At 45.2% G+C, this 19,241-nt stretch overlaps 2 protein-coding genes across 4 annotated transcripts in view; one reads left to right on the plus strand and one right to left on the minus strand.

Moving 5' to 3' along the window:
* The window catches only part of BBS2 (Bardet-Biedl syndrome 2), a 42,954-nt gene extending 40,000 nt beyond the window's left edge, over positions 1-2,954 (plus strand). For all 3 annotated transcript variants that reach the window (XM_081336190.1, XM_081336191.1, XM_081336189.1), the window contains 2 exons: positions 615-763; positions 2,717-2,954. In XM_081336190.1, coding sequence (XP_081192316.1) covers positions 615-763; positions 2,717-2,823 — 256 coding nt within the window. In that variant the 3' untranslated portion in view covers positions 2,824-2,954. The remainder of the gene's footprint in view (positions 1-614; positions 764-2,716) is intronic.
* Positions 2,832-18,872, minus strand: OGFOD1 (2-oxoglutarate and iron dependent oxygenase domain containing 1). The gene is made up of 13 exons (XM_081336192.1): positions 18,681-18,872; positions 17,239-17,384; positions 16,569-16,615; positions 15,139-15,239; positions 13,804-13,920; positions 12,542-12,633; positions 11,594-11,722; positions 10,839-10,952; positions 10,038-10,117; positions 8,425-8,672; positions 7,195-7,311; positions 6,377-6,435; positions 2,832-4,253 (listed from the first exon to the last, which is right to left on the minus strand). The coding sequence occupies exons 1-13, from the start codon at positions 18,862-18,864 to the stop codon at positions 4,101-4,103; spliced, it is 1,587 nt and encodes a 528-aa protein (XP_081192318.1). The 5' UTR covers positions 18,865-18,872; the 3' UTR covers positions 2,832-4,100.
* Between the last annotated feature and the right edge of the window lie 369 nt (positions 18,873-19,241).

Below are 19,241 nucleotides of genomic sequence, written 5' to 3' on the forward strand. Positions count from 1 at the left end.
CTTTAGCAATGGCCTGGTTTGGCCACCGTTTGCAGTTAACCACAGTGACGACAAAGTAACTTTAGCACCAATCCTCGCATTTGCGACTTTTGCAGGTCTGTACAAGCAGTCCTCAATGTACAGCAGTTCGTTTAGTGACCGTTCAAAGTTACAACGGCACTGGGAAAAAGTGATATGACCTTTTTTTCACATTTGCGACCGTTGCAGCATCCCCAGGGTCGCCTGATCAAACTCCAGACGCTTGGCAATGGCAACATGTAGGACAGTTGCAGTGTCCCGGGGTCATGTGATTAACCTAATTAATGCTTAACTACTCTGGCAAGAAAGGTTGACCAAGGGAGCCATATTCACTTAACTGTCTCGTTTAGCGGGAGAAATTTTGCGCTTGGTTGTGGCGTAAGTTGAGGATTACCTGTACTAAAATACTCAAGAGACACACGTGTCCCAGGGCAGGCTATGCTGTCTTTTCACTTCTGTCTCCAGAAGATCCAGCTTTGGCACTAACAAAGAGTTTGTGGAAAGCTCGTCTTGGATTCATTGCATCTCAAATCCCAACAAGTAAATAGCTTTCCACGTTGTTTGCTTATACTCTTGTTTTTTGTTTACCCATGCAGGAGAAACATGAAGAAACGGTATATGGAACTGTATGACCTCAACAAGGATTTATTGTCTCAGTACAAGATTCGCTGCAGCAACCACTCGGAGCTTTTAAATAACCTCAAAGCAATAAATCAAGCCATCCAACGAGCAGGACATCTCCGAGGTAGGTTGGGGGGGGGGAGGCTGGAGAATTATTTCTTTTACACCTCATGTCACTTTGGGGCTTGAAGAGAAAAGCGCGTGCCTAAATGAATCATAGCTTGGCAAGGCACGGGCGTGAATTTTGAGCGGGGAAATCTTCAAACTGGATAACGAAAAGGTCTTGCTGACATTCTTGCATTTGCCTGGAGGACTCAAGGGGAGCCAGGCCTGCATTTCCTTGAACTTGAGGAAAGCTTTCCTTGTGATCCGGTTCTCAAGTAAAGCTGTGTAGTTGTGTGGAGAGCTGTAGTCGCATGCTTATGTCTAAACATATAAGAGGAGGTACCAACGAAAGAGACTGTTGGTAGCTCAGGGTTGAACTGTGGAATCCTCTGTGCTCTCTGAGCTTGGCTGATTTCCTGTAGACCAGGGGTCTTCCAACTTGGCCCTTTTATGGCTTGCGGACTTCAACTTCCAGGATTCCCGAGACAGCACGGTTGGCTCAGGAATTCTGGGAGTTGAAGTCCACAAGTCATAAAAGGGCCAGGTTTGAAGACCCCCTGCTGTAGACCTTTCATGATCCAATTGGGTAACCTCTTCAGTGCCCCATCAGGGCATTGATAATGTGGCCCAGTTGGGTTGTGAAACATTATCAAGCAAACCACCAAGGTCAGAAAATACCAAGGACTCTACAGATGACCACATTCCAATAGAAGAGAACTTGTAACTCAGGGTCAAAATGTGGAATCCATGGTGCTCTCCGAGCTTGGTTGATTTCTTGCAGACATTTCATTACCAAACTAGTAATCAGTGCACTGCAAGAAAACAAACCAAGATCAGAGAACACCATCGGCCCCATAGGAGGAGGTGCTTCCTAGGTTATTAAAATTTTATAACAGAGGCATGAAGATGCGATGGCAGTTCAGATTATTTATAATTGAAGGCGGGGGGGGAAAGGGTCAAGCTGAAAGGCATCAATAAAATCGTTTCTTTGCTTTGGAAAAAGTTGCATGAGCATTCATTTGGCATGGACTCTCTAGAGCAAAAAGTAATATTTTGGAAAGCATGAGGTTTTTTCCCCCCAAGGCACAGTCCTCTGGGAAAAACACAAACTGCCATTGGCAGGAAAGGAGCTTTGCTATCATGGGCTTTTCTTACAAGTGACACTTGGTAAGAGGCACTTTGGGGATTATGTTGTCAAGAAAGGCATGAATTGGCTTTCTCACGCTGACTAAGGGGTTCTGGGAGTTGGAAGTCCACAGATCTTAACCGTTGCCAAAGTTGAGAAACACGACTACACCAAGGCCTTTAACCACACTAGCAAGGCCAGTTAGGGAATTCTGGGAGTTCCACACATCCTAAAGCTGACATACATCGATCTAGATTTACTTTGGCCCCGATTTGCACCTCAGCAGAATTCAGTCTTCCTTCTCTGGCAGGAAATAAAAGCAGTGCTCCCAAAGTGGCAAATGGTTGGTCCACCATTTCTCCAAAATTATTGAAATGGGAGGTCTCTTTGTATAGAAGAAGCTTGGTTTTGTGTGCTTCACGAGAACATCAACCTGTTTTTTCCCCCTTTACCCTAATCCCACCTGGCCTTTCTCTTCCTCGAGGCTTCATTTTGTAAGATTCCAGCCTCAGATCCCCCCCCCCCAGTCTCCTCTTAAGACTGCTTGGCTAAGAGATGCCAGCACATGACCGCTAGCATGTCATGCCAACAGATTTAAAATGGGCCACGGAGGCCCGTCAACCTCCCGAGTAAATTCAAAATACGTAAACAGCGAGCAGCGAGAATAGTTGTGTCCCGCACAGGCTGTCCCCTATGAGCCCACAGCTGATTTGAGAGTGGGGGGTGGTGGTGGTGGTGGGGAAGAGAACACGTTCTCCTTCTGAACTGTAAAGAAGCTGCTTCATTTGCATTCTTGGAAAAGAACAGACTCCGCTCACTCATTTTTCTTCTTTTTTTTCTCTCCAGTTGGTAAACACAAAATGCAAATGATTGCTGCCTGCCGGGATGCTATTAAGAACAACAGCGTTAATATGCTCGTCAAAATCATGCGTCTGGGAACAACCTACTCTTGATCAGTGTGAAGACTGGAGGCTGAAAACTAGTCTAGGTTGGCAGCCCAGGGAGATGAGCAGAAAGATCTAGCAGCAGATATAGACAGTAGGCGATGCTGTCAGTTTAGTGCCCGGTAAAGTGCAGTATGGAGACCTTACTAGGGTTGATCGTTCGACCGCTTGTGCCAGGGAAGAGAAGGCCAGTACGTCGGTCCTTCATAAATATCATGCTCGTGGGGAGATGGCCAAGCTTTTGTGGATATTACAGACCAAATTTGGGAATTTCAGAAGCCAAAAAAAACCGCCCTGGAGGCTGTTTCATTAAAATAGCAGGTTTTGATTCTTCAATAAAACTCGACAGACCTCAATCCATCTGTATGATTTAGTTCCGTTTAGATCAGAGGTCTTCCAATCACGGCAACTTTAAAACTGTGGACTTCCAATTCCCAGAATTCCACAGCCAGCCATGATTGGAGTTGAAGTCCACAAGTCTTAAAAAGTTGCCAAGGTTGGTGGACAGTGTGGAGAAACACTAATCTGTCTTTGTACGAAGCAAGAAAAGGAAAGCTTAAAGTAACGCCAAGCCTTTTATTATTATTATATTATTATTATTATTATTATTATTATTATTATTATTATTATTATTATAAATTAGTGTGAGGTCTTGATTAAGAATAAAGTTTATAAAGGGTCACTGCCTTTTTAAAATTTCACCGTTTCTGGTTCACAATTTTGTCTTGATTTTTAAGCTGGTTGCAACTACTATAATTGAATTAGGGTTCTCTTTGGTGCAGCTGCCAGTAATCCATCTAGGTTTGCACATTTCAAAGGCTGCTTGATTTACGGCTTAACAAGCTCCGTGAATCCAACTAGTAGAGACTCAACAAACCATAATAATCTTAACTCAACCTAGAAAATACCACATAATTAGATGAATAGGAAACACTTTTTTTTCCGTCTGTGAGAAGTGGTGAGTTTTGGAGAACATCGCAAATATTGGCTTGGTCCATGCCGCCTTGTTTTCTGAGGCTGTTTAGGCTGAACCATAGCCAGAGTCCTGCCTCAGCCCAAATAAAATGGTGTTTACATTGCTAATGTGGAAGCTTTGTGGCCCCCACAGCAGTTCAGACCATGGTTTCCACGTCATTTCCAAAAGGGCCCCCAGCAAAGGAGTGTTAAGTTTTGCAGGAACATCAAGAGCAAAGCAGATTGTGCAACAGAATCTTTCTTTGTAAGAAAAACTGTCCTTTTTGAGTATTTAGGAGAAATGGTTTGCCGTCACTTGCTGGCACCATCTCTCATTCGTAGTAAACAAAGGAGAAGTCCCAGAATTCGTTTCCATCAGGTGTCTGCTCCAAACTATAGTGGTTAATGTACTTTACAAATTTCTGTGTCTCTCGATCTCTGTAAACTAAAGCCAGGCAATTGGCCTCTGGATTAACCGTCAGCAGCTTGAAAAGAGAATAAAACAAAGAACAGTTAAGAAAACAACCTGCATTTACTTCTAAGGACAGTGCAGGAAAACCTTACTTTCATGAATGCATCTGTCCGTATTACAGGTTTCAATAAAATCCTACCTAGTTCCTCTTCTAGAAATATGCAGGGTGCATGCACAGAATGATAGAATACAAGTAACTATAATTTCCCATAAAATAAACATTGAGGTAGCTTCAATGCAGCATGGAAAACAGGATTGTCAATGGCTCCTCATTATCAGATGCAACATTCATTAGGCTTACGTTCAAATTCACAGAAGCATCTAAGTGGCTACTGTGGGAACAAAATGTCCCTCTATTCAGCCAGCTCCAGTCCTTTTGAAACTGCACAAAAAAGGCAAATTCTTTGCCTGAAACCACGAGGGAAATTGAAAGTAGAACTTGGCAGTAACACAATAGCATTAGCAATAGTCTGTGACGGAGTATTCTGTTCACTTTTGTCAATGCACCTTAAAAAAAGATGCCACAGAGTTTTGTTTTGTTTTTTTAAAGGAGGATACCAAAGTGATTACTGAATTGAATCAGATCCCCTACAGGGTGAAACAAACAACTGGGGTATATGATGATGGAATAAAGTAGGGCGAGGGAAGAAATAATATAAGAACATGCAGACTGGTAGTTCTCAACTTAACAACGAATTGTTTAGTGACCAAAGTTACACTGGCATTCAAAAAAGTGACATTGCCAGTCTGCACAATTACAACTCTGGCGGCATTCCCAGTCACATGATAAAAATGTGCACACTTGGCAACCAGCGTGCACTTCCAAAGGCTGCAGCAACCAAAGGCCCTGGGATCGCCATTTACCACTATGACTTTCCCAGCTGGCTTCCAACAGAGTCAGTGGGAAGCGGATTCACTTAACAAATGCGCCAATCCTTTAACTTCAGTGGTCCACTTAACAACCGTGATAAAAAGGTGAGATTGGGCACAAGTCACTTAACAACAACCTTGTTTAGCGACAGAAATTCTGGTCGCGCTTGGGGTTGTAAGTTGGGGGCCACCTCTAGAATATTTAGATCCGTTTTGCCCCGCGCTCCAATTTTGCGTAATTTTCCTGATCCAACACAGTTCTGGGCATTGAGATTCCTTTTAATACTTAAATGCCCCTTGCATGATAATGAGGCTAAGGTCACCAGGAAACCCTGCCTTTCAAGTGGCATGCAGTGTTTTGTTGCAGGCAGGTAAAGCAGTTCCCTAGAACAGGGCTTTTCAACCAGTGGTACGGGTACCACCTGTGGTACATTGGCACCTGCCAGGTGGTACGCGACCATCCTAGAAAAGTGTTAGCAGGGGAGGGGAATGAGCTGAACCTGTGGCAGCACCGCACCAGCCTGAGCGAGAGATGGCTGGAGCTGCAGGGCTGTCAGGGCTCAGCGGAACCGCCAGGATCCAGCTGGAGCTCGGTGCAGATCCTGGCGCTTCTGAGCCCAGAAGAAGCGCCGATCAGCTGGAATGTTGCAGCATCTCCAGGGTCTTGTGATTTACATTCAGATGCTTGGCAACTGATTCATATTTATGGTGGTCACAGTGTCCCAGGGTCATGTAAAGTGACCAAAATCTGCTGCAACCACCCAGCAGACTGGGGGAATAAAAACCAAACACCCCCCCACCCCACCCCCGTTGCCAATCCTCAACAGAAATGCTCACAACAATGAAAACCTCAGACAGGAGGAAGAGCGCTGCCGGGCGGGCAGGCAGGTGTCTTGCTCGGCTGTGGCTTGGGGGGCACTTTTTTCATTGTAACTTTGAAAAGTCACTAAGTGAACTGTTGTAAGTCGAGGACTACCTGTACTTCATCACTTTTTTCCTCTTTTTTTTGGTCATCAAGTTTTTGACACTTTGCTAGGCAACTGGTGGTACTCGGATGTTGCCACGTACTAAAAGTGGTACAATGGGTGAAAAGGTTGAAAAGCCCTGCCCTAGAATTTTAAGAAGGATCCGTGAGCTACTTCCCAAGGCTTGGACATCTGGAAAGGGAGGGATAGGAAAAACTTGGTAAGTTTCAAAATGGCCTGTGGTCTCTGAGCAACTTCACCTGTGCCCCTGAAAATGGGGGGGGGGGGGGAATATGTTTACCTCTTCATCTTCGCCTTTTGCAATGTATGAAGTGAAGCCTCCCGATTCGATGTTCCAGTCTTTAAAAAGGAATAAAGATCACATTTAAATTTTAAAGCGAGCAGCCACAAAGAAATCTCAAACACAATAGTGACGTTTATTTTTACTGATTTATGTGCCACCCATTTCGGCTAGAGGCTCTGGGCAACATCGGTACAGAGAAGATTTTTAAAATTTGTATTTAGACGCGATTGGCCAACCCAATTAAAAAAAAAAAATATCTAGTGATAGCTTTGCATTGTGAAGACAGGTATACAACGTCTATAGGCAGTTTCCAGGGCGATACTATATTTAATCATTTAGGCATAAAGGATTTTTCCCTTCTGTGGTTAACTCAGAATTATCTTCTTGCATTAATGGAATAAAGCAAGTGGCTGAAAAATGAAGAGACTTCAAAACTAGCCAGTGCTGGGTACCTTTGAAAATTGGAAACTGATCAAAGAGAGAAGCAACCTAGAATTAAGGAGAGGACAATTAACCAGTGGAACAGAAGTTGCCTCCAGAAATTGTGGGCGCTCCATCACTGGAGGTTTTTTTTAAAGAAGAGACTGGACAGTCACTTGTTGAGATGGTATAGGTTCTCCTGCTTGAGCAGGGGGCCGGACTAGAAGACCTCCAAGGTCCCTTCCAGATTCTATTCATTAGTGAGAGGCTGCTTGTTTAGTGAGCTTAATCCCTTTTGCATGCTTCAACAAGAGACCCCCCGCCCCCCCTTGGCCTTTCCACCCTGTCCTTCCTCCTTTGACGGAACGTTTCAGACAGCTTGAACGGAGACCAACCTTCACACCCACAGAACAGCAGCAGATCCAAGGCAAACTCTGCTCGTTGGGCATCGTGGACCAGCGTGTAGCATCCCTTCCTCCAGCGTCTCAGTTCTCCAGTGCAAAGAGGGACGCCTAAAGGAGAGAAGACCAGGTGTTCTCGCCTTTGGCGATGGCCACGTACCATTTTAAAGAATTTATTTATTTAATTTTATTTATTTCGATTTATATACTGGCTTTTTCCCGGGAGAGGGAGGGAGAAAAAGACCCTAACCCTTAGATTTCCCCAGAGTAAGTTCTAATCCTCTGAAATTTCACATAACGGTGATGGGCTCAGCAATCTCCTTTCGAGCCGAGACGGGTTCCCCCCCCCAAATATGGACAGGAAGAAGGTCACCGTTAGACAATCTCCTTAACGGTGCCTCTTGGCTGTTAAAGACACCCCACCCCAAAAGAAAAGGCTATGGAGAAGCAGGAAGAGCTGGTGCCCCAAGTTCTGTTGATGTTTACTCCTGAGCGAGGGATGAAAAGGTCTCTGTATCCACCTCAACTTGTGTCGGAGGAAGAGAACCACAAGAAACACAAATTTGTATACAGGAAGCCAGATCAACAGACACAGACCCGGGTTTCTCTGTCCGATGGTCAACAGTGCTGATGTTGTGTCCTGGCAGGGCGAGCGGGTAACTAAAGAGAGTGGAATTCCTCAACATCCTGAAAAGGGGCCCGTTTAGACATGTCCCGTTGCTCTCATTCAGAACAGTTCTGGACAGAATTAAAGGGGACATTTGGGTGTTCTCTGGACTTGGCAGATTTCAGAAAGGGCTGCGCATTCACCCAGGCGTGAAAGCAAAAAAACAAACAAAACCCCCCCCCCCAAAACATGCATGGATAAAAAAAAAATGAAACTGCTCCAATACACCTTTCTGTGCTCCCAAGGAATTTACGGCAAACGTACAGCAGTAATCATTTGGAAGGAAAAAAATCTCTTATTTCGTTAAAAATAAAAAGAGCTTATTTTCACGTTCTGCCCAACTTCTACCGATCCACCTAGAAACTTGACTTGGCCGAGATCAAGTGTTTAGGAGGTCAAATGGCAATAAAACCGATCTTGTGAGTTCTCCAAATACCCACATGAAAGGGGAGCTGAAGAGTTGGAATGGATACGGACCTCTTCAAACATTTTGGGCACACTGTAATTTGGGCTGCGCTGACAGATAGACTGCAACTAGATCCGGAAGCTCAATATACCATTCTCGTTCCCCGGTGCCTCTGCAGAGTCTGTATTGGCAGCTTCCTCTTGACTGCTGGGTCCTTGTGAGCTTTCAGAAGACTCTCCTCCTCCTCCTCCTCCTTCCTCTTCCTCCTCTGGGGCTAGAAAATGTAGCTTCAGGCCCGTGAAGTTGGAAAGCAGCAGGAACAAGGCCTCGGAGCGAAAGAGTTCCAAGCACTCTTTTAAAATAGCCGGCATGTTTTTCTCCTCTGCTTTCTCATAATGCCTAAAAAAAGACAGTTTAAGCTTCATGAAGGCGGACTTTCCTGCCCTTCCTTTCTTCAAAACACTTCGCTGAAAGGCTCCGCTAACACAGCACAACTGATACAGGTGGTCCTCGGCTTACGAACACAACTGAGCTCAGAATTTCTGTTGCTAAGTGAGACGGCTGAGTTTTGCACCATTTTTACAGCCTTTTCTTGTTGACAGCTGCTAAGCGGATTACCGCTGTTGTTAAACTAGTCACCGGGTTGTTCAAGTATAACTGGCTTCCCCACTGACTTGGCACGTCAAGATGGCTGCAAAAGAGAATCACGTGACCCTGGGGCTCTTGCCAAGCATCCAAACTCTGATCGTGGGACCATGGGGGAATGCTACAGTGGTTGTGTGAAAACCAGCAATACGACAGTTTTTCCAGTGCCGTTGTAATTTCGGTCACCAAATGACTGTATGGTTCTAAGCCGCGGATTGCATACATAGGAAAGAGGAAAACATGCAGAGGGTGGCGGATGTGTAAAACTGCACGCTACCTTTTGATTCCATGCTGGTTCCTTTCCACAGCAGGTTTTTGAAATAAGACTAGAGCGAACGTCGTGACTGGAATATAAGACAAGCAGGGACTGTCATCCAGAATGGTTCGCTCTGGCAAACCAGGGTTTTTGCGTGGGATCTAAAATAAGGGCGGGTTGTGAAAAACCCACACCTGTATTTTGTGTTTTGCCTCCCAAGAGGCTAGCCTTTCTTTTTAAAAAGCTGGGAGAAACAAAATCCTCTCGCCAGCCACAAAAGAAAGGCCTGTAAACAACCACAGGATGTCAAACTCTTTTAGGAAGTTCTGTTCTTTGGCAGAACTTGGTGGAGCAGTGGGCTAATGCCTCCTTAAGTAACACCAGCTGCCTGCAATTAGTGCAGGTTCGAGTCCCACCAGGCTCAAGGTTGACTCAGCCTTCCATCCTTCCGAGGTAGGTAAAATGAGGACCCAGATTGTTGGGGGCAATAAGTTGACTTTGTAATAATGCCGCTTGAGATGGGGCCGAAAGCCCTAATAAGCAGGCATATACATAGAATGAAGGCTATTGCTAAGCACATTGATTTGTGCTTCTTAGATTGTAAGCTGCCCTGAGTCTTCGGAGAAGGGCCGGATATAAATGGGATTTTAAAAAAAAAAATCATATCCTCCTTTCCCTACTAGCATATAAGACGACCGGCCCGATTAGCTGAAGTTCTCAAGGTGATCCAGTTTCGCACGAGAGCCTCACATTACGCTCACGGGGGATCTTTGAGGAAGAGCCAAATCCAGCTGGCACGGGTCCGTGGCTGGAAAGGAACACAGCTACTCAACTGGGAGTGAGGCGGCCTGGAGCAGCTTTACCTGTTGTTGGGAGGACCTCTAGTGCTCCAGCTGAGTTCTTCCGTCTTGAGAGCTTTGCAAACCAGCTGATACTTGTCTCTCTGGGAACCAAGCAGAAGGAAAGCACCCCTGAAGCAAGCTCTTGGGAAGCAAGGAGTCTGCAAAAGCAGTATATGGGCGAGCCCGACGGAATTAATCCCTCGGTCGCATTTTAAGTCAAGTGACTTTTGCCCTTTTACATCCTTCCTTGCCACGGTTGTTAAGCGAGTCACTGCAGTGATTAAGTTAGTTAACACGGTTGGTAAATGAATCTGGCTCCCCCATTTGACTCGGCTTGTCAAAAAGGTTGCAAAGGAGGGTCGCCTGACCCTGGGACGCTGCAACCGTCGTAAGTATGGACCAGCCGCCAAACATCTGGATTTTGATCACGGGATGGCTGAGGATGGTGCAGCGGTCGTAAGGGTGAAAAATGGTCACGAGGCAGTGGTGGGATTCAAATACGGGAACAACCGGTTCCCTGTGTGTGGAACAACCGGTTCCCTGTGTGTGGATGCCGCTTCCAGAAGTCCATTCTGGGCCTGGGCAACAAAAAATTAAGCTACCGGTTCTGCCGAAGTGGTACGAACTGGCTGAATCCCATCGCTGGTCATAAGTCACTTTTTTCAGCGCCGTTGTGACTTTGAACGGTCACTAAATGAACTGCCGTAAGTCAAGGACCATCTATACTCATCACCTCTCAACCTGCCATGTGAAGCTGAAAGAGATGCGAGAATAGGGATCACACCTGTTGCCTTATCGTCTTACACCCAAGAATGGACTCACCTTGAGAAAGTCTTTCAGCAAGATCTCCGATCGATCTTCAAATTCTTCCTGGATCTGTGCTTGGGAATCCATGTCCAAATAAACTGGATTGATCCAATCATACAAGATTTCGTGCTGGAAGAATGTGGAGGAACGGAAGACAAGGCCGAAATTTACATTATGGCACCGAAAATCAACTTATAACCACCTCTGTCGCTATTATTTCCAGAAATGTTGGTAGGTGCTCGTCACACATAATCCAGTGCAGTGTTTCTCAACCTGGTCACCTTTAAGACACATGGACTTCAACTCCCAAAATTCCCCAGCCAGTCCAAGCCTCTCAAAGGTAACCAGGGTTGAGAAATTCCAGTCCGGCATGTACGCTTATATTTGATTTGCACTCAGTAGCCAGCACATCATCCCCACACCCACACTGAAGTGTACACCACAGGTGCAGCACAAAATCAGCAAAGTGCAGCTTCTATTGGGGAGAAACAACAGCCGTTAGGCCAGGGGTTCGAAACGATATTCCAAGGGGTGCAAAAACTTGGGTTTTCAAAATTATAGTGTGTGTGCATAATTCGTTGCCGTTATTTTGAACTTTTTTAAGGGGTGCGAGAATAAAGGGGTGCGGAGTATAGAAAAGGTTGGGAACCACTGCGTTAGGCTAACGATGAAACATGAAACAACATGAAGGTTTCTCCTTGGTAGACCAGGCCAAGACTGAAATGTATGGTAGAACAATGCCACAAAACTGCAGGTAGCAAGCAGCTTACATCACGAGGGATGTGGGGGCTTCGTGGAATCTCTGGCTCCACATGACGTGGTGGCCTCGCAACTGAGGGGCCGTGAAACCAGCCGCTCACCGACAAGCGGCATTTCTCTTTGGAAATGACTTCAGACACCTGGGACAGAGGAAAACGACAAAAGAACACATAAACACTGAATTCTCAGACGAAGATGCTGCCAGGAAATTAGTCTTTATTTCTAGGCTCTCCTCGATTAATTTCCATCCGTTGGTTCTTGTCCTGCCTTCAGGTGCTTTGGAGAATAGCTTGACTCCCTCTTCTTTGGGGCAGCCCCTGAGATACTGGAGCACTGCTATTATGTCCTCCCTGGTCCTTCTTTTCATTAAACTAGACATACCCAATTCCAGCAAAGGTTCTTTATATGTTTTAACCTCTAGTCCCCTGATCATCTTTGTTGCTCTTCTCTGCACTCTTTCTAGAGCAGGGGTAGCTCAGGAATTCTGGGAGTTGAAGTCCACGAGTCATAAGAGCCAAGGTTGCCTACCCCTGTTAGAGTCATGTCAGGTTTCCGAGTATGAGGCATTGTTTACCTTAAAAGTCCTTTATTCAGTCTAATCCACCTGCAAATGCTTGCTCGAAGGAAGCTGGAATCTGAAATCTCCGCCCCTTGCACAATATATTAAAACACAAATCTCCACCTTTCTAATTTTGTCATTAATCATATTCTCCAATTAATTTAAAAAATCAGTTTCCCTTCCGTTAGAAAACCCGGCAAGGTCTTATCTTCTTTAATTACAGATGGCCTTGAAGGTACAATCCTACTCTTCCCCCCCTCCCAACCTTAAACTCAATCTCTTAAAGCAATACACAAGTTTCACATATGAAATGGCTACTTCTTCATCTCTTGTCAAGAAATAACATTCGATGTTAGCAGCGTTGACAGTCTCAACATAGGAAAAGTTAACAATTGCTTACCTGGTGGAAGGAGACCGGTGATACTTCAAAGAAAGCGAGTGAATTCCAGGAAGGAGACAAAGACTTGACAATCTGCAAAGGCTGGAAATGATCTGCCAGAGACAAGGACACACACAAGGCACACACACACAAGAGTAAGCATGACAATCTGGAATTCTCCCACTGCCTTACAGTTCACAAACCTTCTGGCTTTGCCTGGCTTCTGAATAAAGAAAGGAAAAGTGAGCCTTGGAGACAGGTGAAGCAGAAGAATCAAGTTTACAAATAAAGACTCGGCTTACAAACTGGGAGGGTCCGAGTCTCAGTCTGGCCCTAACACCATAAGTATCATACTGTATACCGCAGTGTATATAGCAGCCCACTGTAGTAGTAAGAAAGCACATTTCTAAAGAAGGGGAGCTTGCAGTATGAAAAAAACAGAGCAAAAGAGAACAAAAAACCCCCCACTAATGCATAAAGGGGATTTCTGTGGTTAGGAACATTTGAAATTGCACGCCGGATTGGCAAATGCAGCAGCAACTGTGACTGAACCTGACTCACCCACAATTCAGTTAGGCCTCCTTCACCTTTGGCACTACAAAAAGCCTTAAATGTGAAAATATCAAGAGATTCAGATGTAGTAGTTTACGAATGCAATCATTCGTTTCATTCCCAACTAATGCTTCCTCCCTCATCGAGATAACAGAAAATAAGCTTTGGCCAAAGCCGAAGTTGGTATATAGGAATAGTCCAGGGATAGGCAAACCTTGGCACTTTTATGACTCGTGGACTTCAACTCCCAGAATTCCTGAGCCAGCCATGCTGAGGGGAAAAGGAGAGGTTTCCAAGCTGAGCCACGCTGGCTCAAGGAATTCTGGGAGTTGAAGTCCACGAGTCATAAAAGAGCCAAGGTTGCCTACCCCTGGCCTAGGCCACTTTATGACTCGTGGACTTCAACTCCCAGAATTCCTGAGCCAGCCACGCTGAGGGGAAAGAGAGGTTTCGAAACTGAGCCACGCTGGCTCAAGGAATTCTGGGAGTTGAAGTCCACGAGTCATAAAAGACCCAAGGCTGCCTCCCCCTGGAATAGTCAATGCAAGAGACCACCATACATGCAGCTTGACAGCAGTCAGCACTCAAAGCGTCTGAGTCATGTTATGTGAGCTGTCCATCAGAGACGGAGGTGGGGTGGAATGGAAGGATGGAACAACTGAATAGCTGCCCTGAGCTCCTGAAGGACAAGTGTGATATAAAACCAAGCCGGCAAAATAAGTAAATCCTACCATCTGTACAGAAGAGATCCAAAGTGCCTCCATCATGCTTATCCCAGGGGGGTACAAGATAAAGGATGAATGCGATTCGCCGCCCCTCCAGCTCGTCGTCATGACACAGCAGGGTATCTGGAACCAAGCGGGAATTTGGTTACGTTAGGCAATGTGGCTAAAATGAGGTGTGTGTGTGTCAAGTTGTCAGTGCTGATTCTTCACACCCAAGTCCCAATCTATTGCCTGCACTCCAATTCCACAGCCTCTTTCCCAAGTTTCATAGAATCAAAGGGCTGGAAAGGATCTCAGACGTTTTCTAGTCCAACCTTCAACCCAAGGTAGGAGTCCTTATTGCATCCCAGACAAATTGAAAATCTCCCGCAATGGAGCACTCACAGCTCCGGGAGACAAGTTATTCAACTGACTAATTATTCTCACTGTCAGGAAAATCCTCCTTATTTCCAGGTTGAGTGTCCCTCTGACGAGCTTTTCCCCACTGCTTCTTGTTCTGCCCACAGGTGCTTTGGAGAATAAGCCAAGGCCCTCTTCTCTGCAATAGCCCCCCAGGTACCCAAAGACAGCTATCATCACCCCTAATCCTTCTCTTCATTAGACTGGGTCCCTTAACCGTTCATTGTACAATTTACCTTCCAGATCCCTTATCATCTGTGTCGCTCTTCTCTGCGCTCTTTCTAGAGTCTCGGCAAATTTTTTTAATATATATATTGTGGTGATCAGAACTAAATGCAGTAAGTCCAGTGCTCAAGTCTGTCAAGATCCTTCTGAATCTTCAGCCTATCTTCCAAAGTGTTAGAAATTCCCCCCGCTTGCTATTGTACGGAGTGTTCCCCTTCTGTCCCCTCTAGATTATTTATGAAGATGTTGAAGAGCACTGGGCCTCAGACAGAATCTTGGGGGACCCCACTGCATGCTCCCCACCATGTAGATGCAATTTCACTGAGAACCAGGCACGGAGTGCCATTGGTCAGTCATGTACAAAACCATCTGGGGGTGATGCTGTCTCTCCCACATTGTTCTATCTTACCAAGCAGTAAGCTGTGCTCTACTTTGTCAAATGCCTTATTGAAGTGTAACTAAACTGTGTCCACAGCGTTTCCCTGATCCACCAACTTAAGTCGCTTTGTCAAAGGCGGCAGTTAAGGTTTGTCCGACGTGATTTGTTTTTAACAAACCCATGCTGGCTTCTAGCAATTGTCATTCATTTCTAGGTGCTCCCAAACCCACTGAGCAATGACCTTTTCTGGATTTTCTAGATTTTTTCAGGATCACACAGTTTCTTCTACCAACACCATCAATTCCGAGCTTTAGAGTTCTTTTTAATTCTTGGCTTACCTGTATATTCATATTTAGCACAGGACAGATCAATGGTTGGTTCCAGCTCTACCTGGATCACGTCAGAAAGCCAAGACCGGAATTCTTCAAAAAGAACTTTTCTAACAGATGAGAGAGAAGACAAGTGAGCTTGCAGCATCTCAGCTCTGCAAGGAGGCATTCTGGCATTTGCTTCCACAGGACAGGTAAGGAATGGAATGGAATGGAATGGAATAGAATAGAATAGAATAGAACAGAACAGAATCTGGAAGGGACCTTGGAGGTCTTCTAGTCCAGACCCCTGCTGAAGCAGGAGACCCTATACCATCTCAGACAAGTGACTGTGTAGTCTCTTCTTAAAAACCTCCAGTGATGGAGTGCCCATGATTTCCGGTGGCAAGCTGTTCCACTTCTTGATTGTCCTCACTGTCAGGAAGTTTCTCCTTAATTCCAGGTTGCTTCTCTCTTTGATCAGTTTCCAACCATTGTTTCTTGCCCTTCCCTCTGGTGCTTTGGTGAACAACCTGACCCCTTCTGCCTTGTGGCAGCCCCTCAAATACTGGAACATTGCTACCATGTCTCCCCTATTCTCTTATTCCTTTTCTTTAGACTAGCCAAACCCAAGTCCTGAGCTTTTATAACTAAATAGGGCCCAGTTCCTCAAAAAAAGGCATGTTCACAGTTCAAGGTGAATAAACCCAGAAGAGGGTGGGCTATAGGTAAAGGTAAAGGTTCCCCCGCACATGCGTGCTAGTCGTTTCCGACTCTAGGGGCCGGTGCTCATCTCCGTTTCATAGCCGAAGAGCCAGCGTTTGTCCGAGGACGTCTCCGTGGTCATGTGGCCGGCATGACTAGACGCCAAAGGCGCACGGAACGCTGTTACCTTCCCACCGGAGTGGTCCCTATTTTTCTACTTGCATTTTTACGTGCTTTCGAACTGCTAGGTGGGCAGAAGCTGGGACGAGTAACAGGCGCTCACTCTGTTACGCGGCACTTGGGATTCGACCCGCCAAACTGCCGACCTTCGGATCGACAAGCTCAGCGTCCTAACCCACTGAGCCACCGCGTATAGTTAAATAAATACATACAATTTACAAGCTGACCTAACTAAACAGTAAGTGAAGCAAGCACAATTGTTCTCAATGGGAAAATAAAGTGCCAACAACTACTTCACTTTCAGAAGACACACAGGCTGGAGTTTCACAGAGCTAAATCAGCACTTGTTAAACCATGACTTGCTGAAGAAAATACAATAGCTTATTTTGGGGGGAAAATTAAGCCTAAATATGTAGATTGCCACTATATCAAGTTAGGAACTATCATAAATGTGCTGATCATATATTGCTAAAGCACATTGATTTGTGCTTCTTAGATTGTAAGCCGCCCTGAGTCTTCGGAGAAGGGTGGGATATAAATGGGATTTAAAAACAACAACAAATGGGCTAATTTACCTTAATGCCGCAATGTGGGGCCCTCCTCTCCTCTTTAGGTCATCTGACTTTGCAACAAGAAAGACATATTAGATTATTCAGAGATGGAAGCTTTTGCAGAAGAAAATCATACCGGTAGCTCTTGTGTAGTGACCACAATTGGGGCCATCCACTCTTGTCATTAAGCAAAGTGGACACTAAGTGGAAAATCAATGTGCTCTCCTTTTCTGCTACTCCCCTATCCTTTGGAATGCTCACCCCAGCACTTTGATAATTAGAAAGAGAATTCATGTTTGCAGTGACATCCATTGAAGAGGAAGTGTTTACAAAAGAGTAAACAGGCCACAATGGGGAATGCACCTCAAAAAAAGTGGTGCTGGCAGCCCCAGTGTGTTCCGTAAACAGCCAGTGTATTCCCCATTACATGCCTGCTTACTCTCTTGTAAAGTAATCCCTTTCTCTCCAAACTCTCCAGTTCGCAAGAGAGGAAGAATAAAAAACCAGGAAACAACGGCTGGCTGTAATGATCACATAACCAAGGTATGTGATGAATGCTGTAATGGGCATATATATTGTAAAGTTATTTTTTCCAGCACTGTCATAACTTCAAACAGTCACCCAACAAGGCAGTTAGTAAGTGAGTATTTGGGATACCAGTGCCCTAGAATTGGTGTTAGTTTGGAGCACTCACCTGTTTGAATTTGTACAGATCGTTACACTTTTCATGGAAATCTAGGGTCAGGAGTTCTCTCCGCAGCTCCTCCAGGAAGTCCTCACTGGGAATGAAACCCGGGATAACACAGTGGGGGAAAGGAGCAGGATCCAGAGTGACTGCCTCTAGAGAGAACACAATCCACACAGCAGCTTTTAGAGCAGGAGAGCAAGATGGAAGTCATGGCAAATAACATATTAGATTAGATGAGAGTCTGTCCTAGCCTTTAGTTTAGCCTTCAGTTTCATTATTAATTGAATATTATATAATTAAAATGTAATGATCAAATTATACATTGGAATTACATTAGTGCACGTATGTATCACACACACAAATATCAATATCTCTATCTATCTATCTATCTATCTATCTATCTATCTATCTATCTAATCTACCTATCTATCTACACACACACACACACACACACACACGTAGTCCTTGGCAGTTCATTTAGTGACTGTTCGAAGTTACGTCACTGACAAAATGACTTATGACAGTTTTTCACACTTACGACCATGATCAGAATTTGGATGCTTGACAACTGGTTCATATATATGACCATTGCAGTGTCCCAGGACCATGTGATCCTCTTTTAACACCTTCTGACAAACAAAGCCAATGGGAAGCCAGATTCACTGAACAACCGTGTGAGTAACTTAACAACCGAAGTGATTCACTTAACGGCTGTGGCAAGAAAGATTTTAAGATGGGGGAAAATTCACTTAACAACTTTCTCACTTAGCAACAGAAATTTTGGGCTCAGTTATGGTCGTAAATTTAGGGCTACCCGTACACACACACACAGAGTATACAGGACATATATATGCATATAAAATAACTTAATTATACATTATATAATTAATATTTATATTTATATAATCAAAGATTCTGGTTGAATCTTGGGTTGGCGATCTCAACCTTCCCATGCCGGAGGCCTTTCAGCACTGATGATGATCAAGATAACAAGAACTAGAAAACAGGAGGCAGGAATATTAGGCATGTTGACTATATCAATATATATACATATACATACATATATACACATATGTATATATCAATGTCCATATATGTATATTTTAAGTTGAATACACTTAACTCAGTAGACTCAAATATTTTACATACCTGTACACATATATGCATATGTGTATGTGAGTATATCACTTGCAATTGTACATGTATGTAAATTATACGTGTGTATATGTATGTATATGTGTGTGTGTGTGTATGTATATGTATATCTATAATATATATATAAAGACGGGCAGGATGAGAACACCCCCAATTGCACTTTGCAACACATCTGCAAAATATCGGTGGGTTAAAGCCAAGCTGCACCTCCTGCCGGTCAATGCCAGCCACGACTGCCCCTTGCCTCAGTGAGGACTAGCCCCTTGGAACCCGCAGCGCTTCCTACCCCTTACCATGCTGCAGCGGCTCCTGGCGAGCCCAAGCCGCGGCCACTTTCTTCTTCAAGGCTGGCTCCTTCAAGGCGGCAGAGAACTCCACGCAGATCTGCCGCTTCACGCGCTTCTTGGCAGCTTTTCCCGGCGGCGGCGGAGACGAAACCCCCGCCCGGGGCGGCCGCCGCTTCGGCTTCCCGTTCATGGTTCCCCCTCGCACATGTTCCAGCTGAGAACTACCACTCCCGACAGGCCCCGCGGGATGACGGCGTGTCGAGAGGCGGGTCTACAGATTGAACGGTCCAATCATCGCGGCGGAAGCAGGAAAAGGTTCGGAGCCGCCTGGAGAGGACGCGAGACTTCCTGCGAGAGGGAATGGAAGTCCCCCCCCCCGCCCTGGACATTCCTAGAAGAGCTGTCCCACAACAGTGGCAGGAGAGTTTTCTCTTTTCTTGAACGAGGCTCTGTTATGATAGTCTATGGTCACACTAGTGCCATTTAGAACCGATGAGGGGCGGGGCCTGAAGACAGCCAATGAGCATTCGCAGGCGCTTCTGAACACCCAATAGGCCCAGCCCGTCA

Source organism: Vipera berus, assembly GCF_964194415.1.
Source record: "Vipera berus genome assembly, chromosome: 10".
NCBI lineage: Eukaryota > Metazoa > Chordata > Lepidosauria > Squamata > Viperidae > Vipera > Vipera berus.

Bases quoted from the DNA above. Each gene is read 5' to 3' on its own strand.
- OGFOD1 (XM_081336192.1), bottom strand. From the start codon at position 18,864: ATGAACGGGAAGCCGAAGCGGCGGCCGCCCCGGGCGGGGGTTTCGTCT. The intron at 12,634-13,803 runs GTAGGATTTACT...TGTCTCTGGCAG, and splicing joins GGATCTCTTCTGTACAGATG to ATCATTTCCAGCCTTTGCAG. The intron at 6,436-7,194 runs GTTGGTCTCCGT...TCCTTTTTAAAG, and splicing joins GCTGTTCTGTGGGTGTGAAG to ACTGGAACATCGAATCGGGA.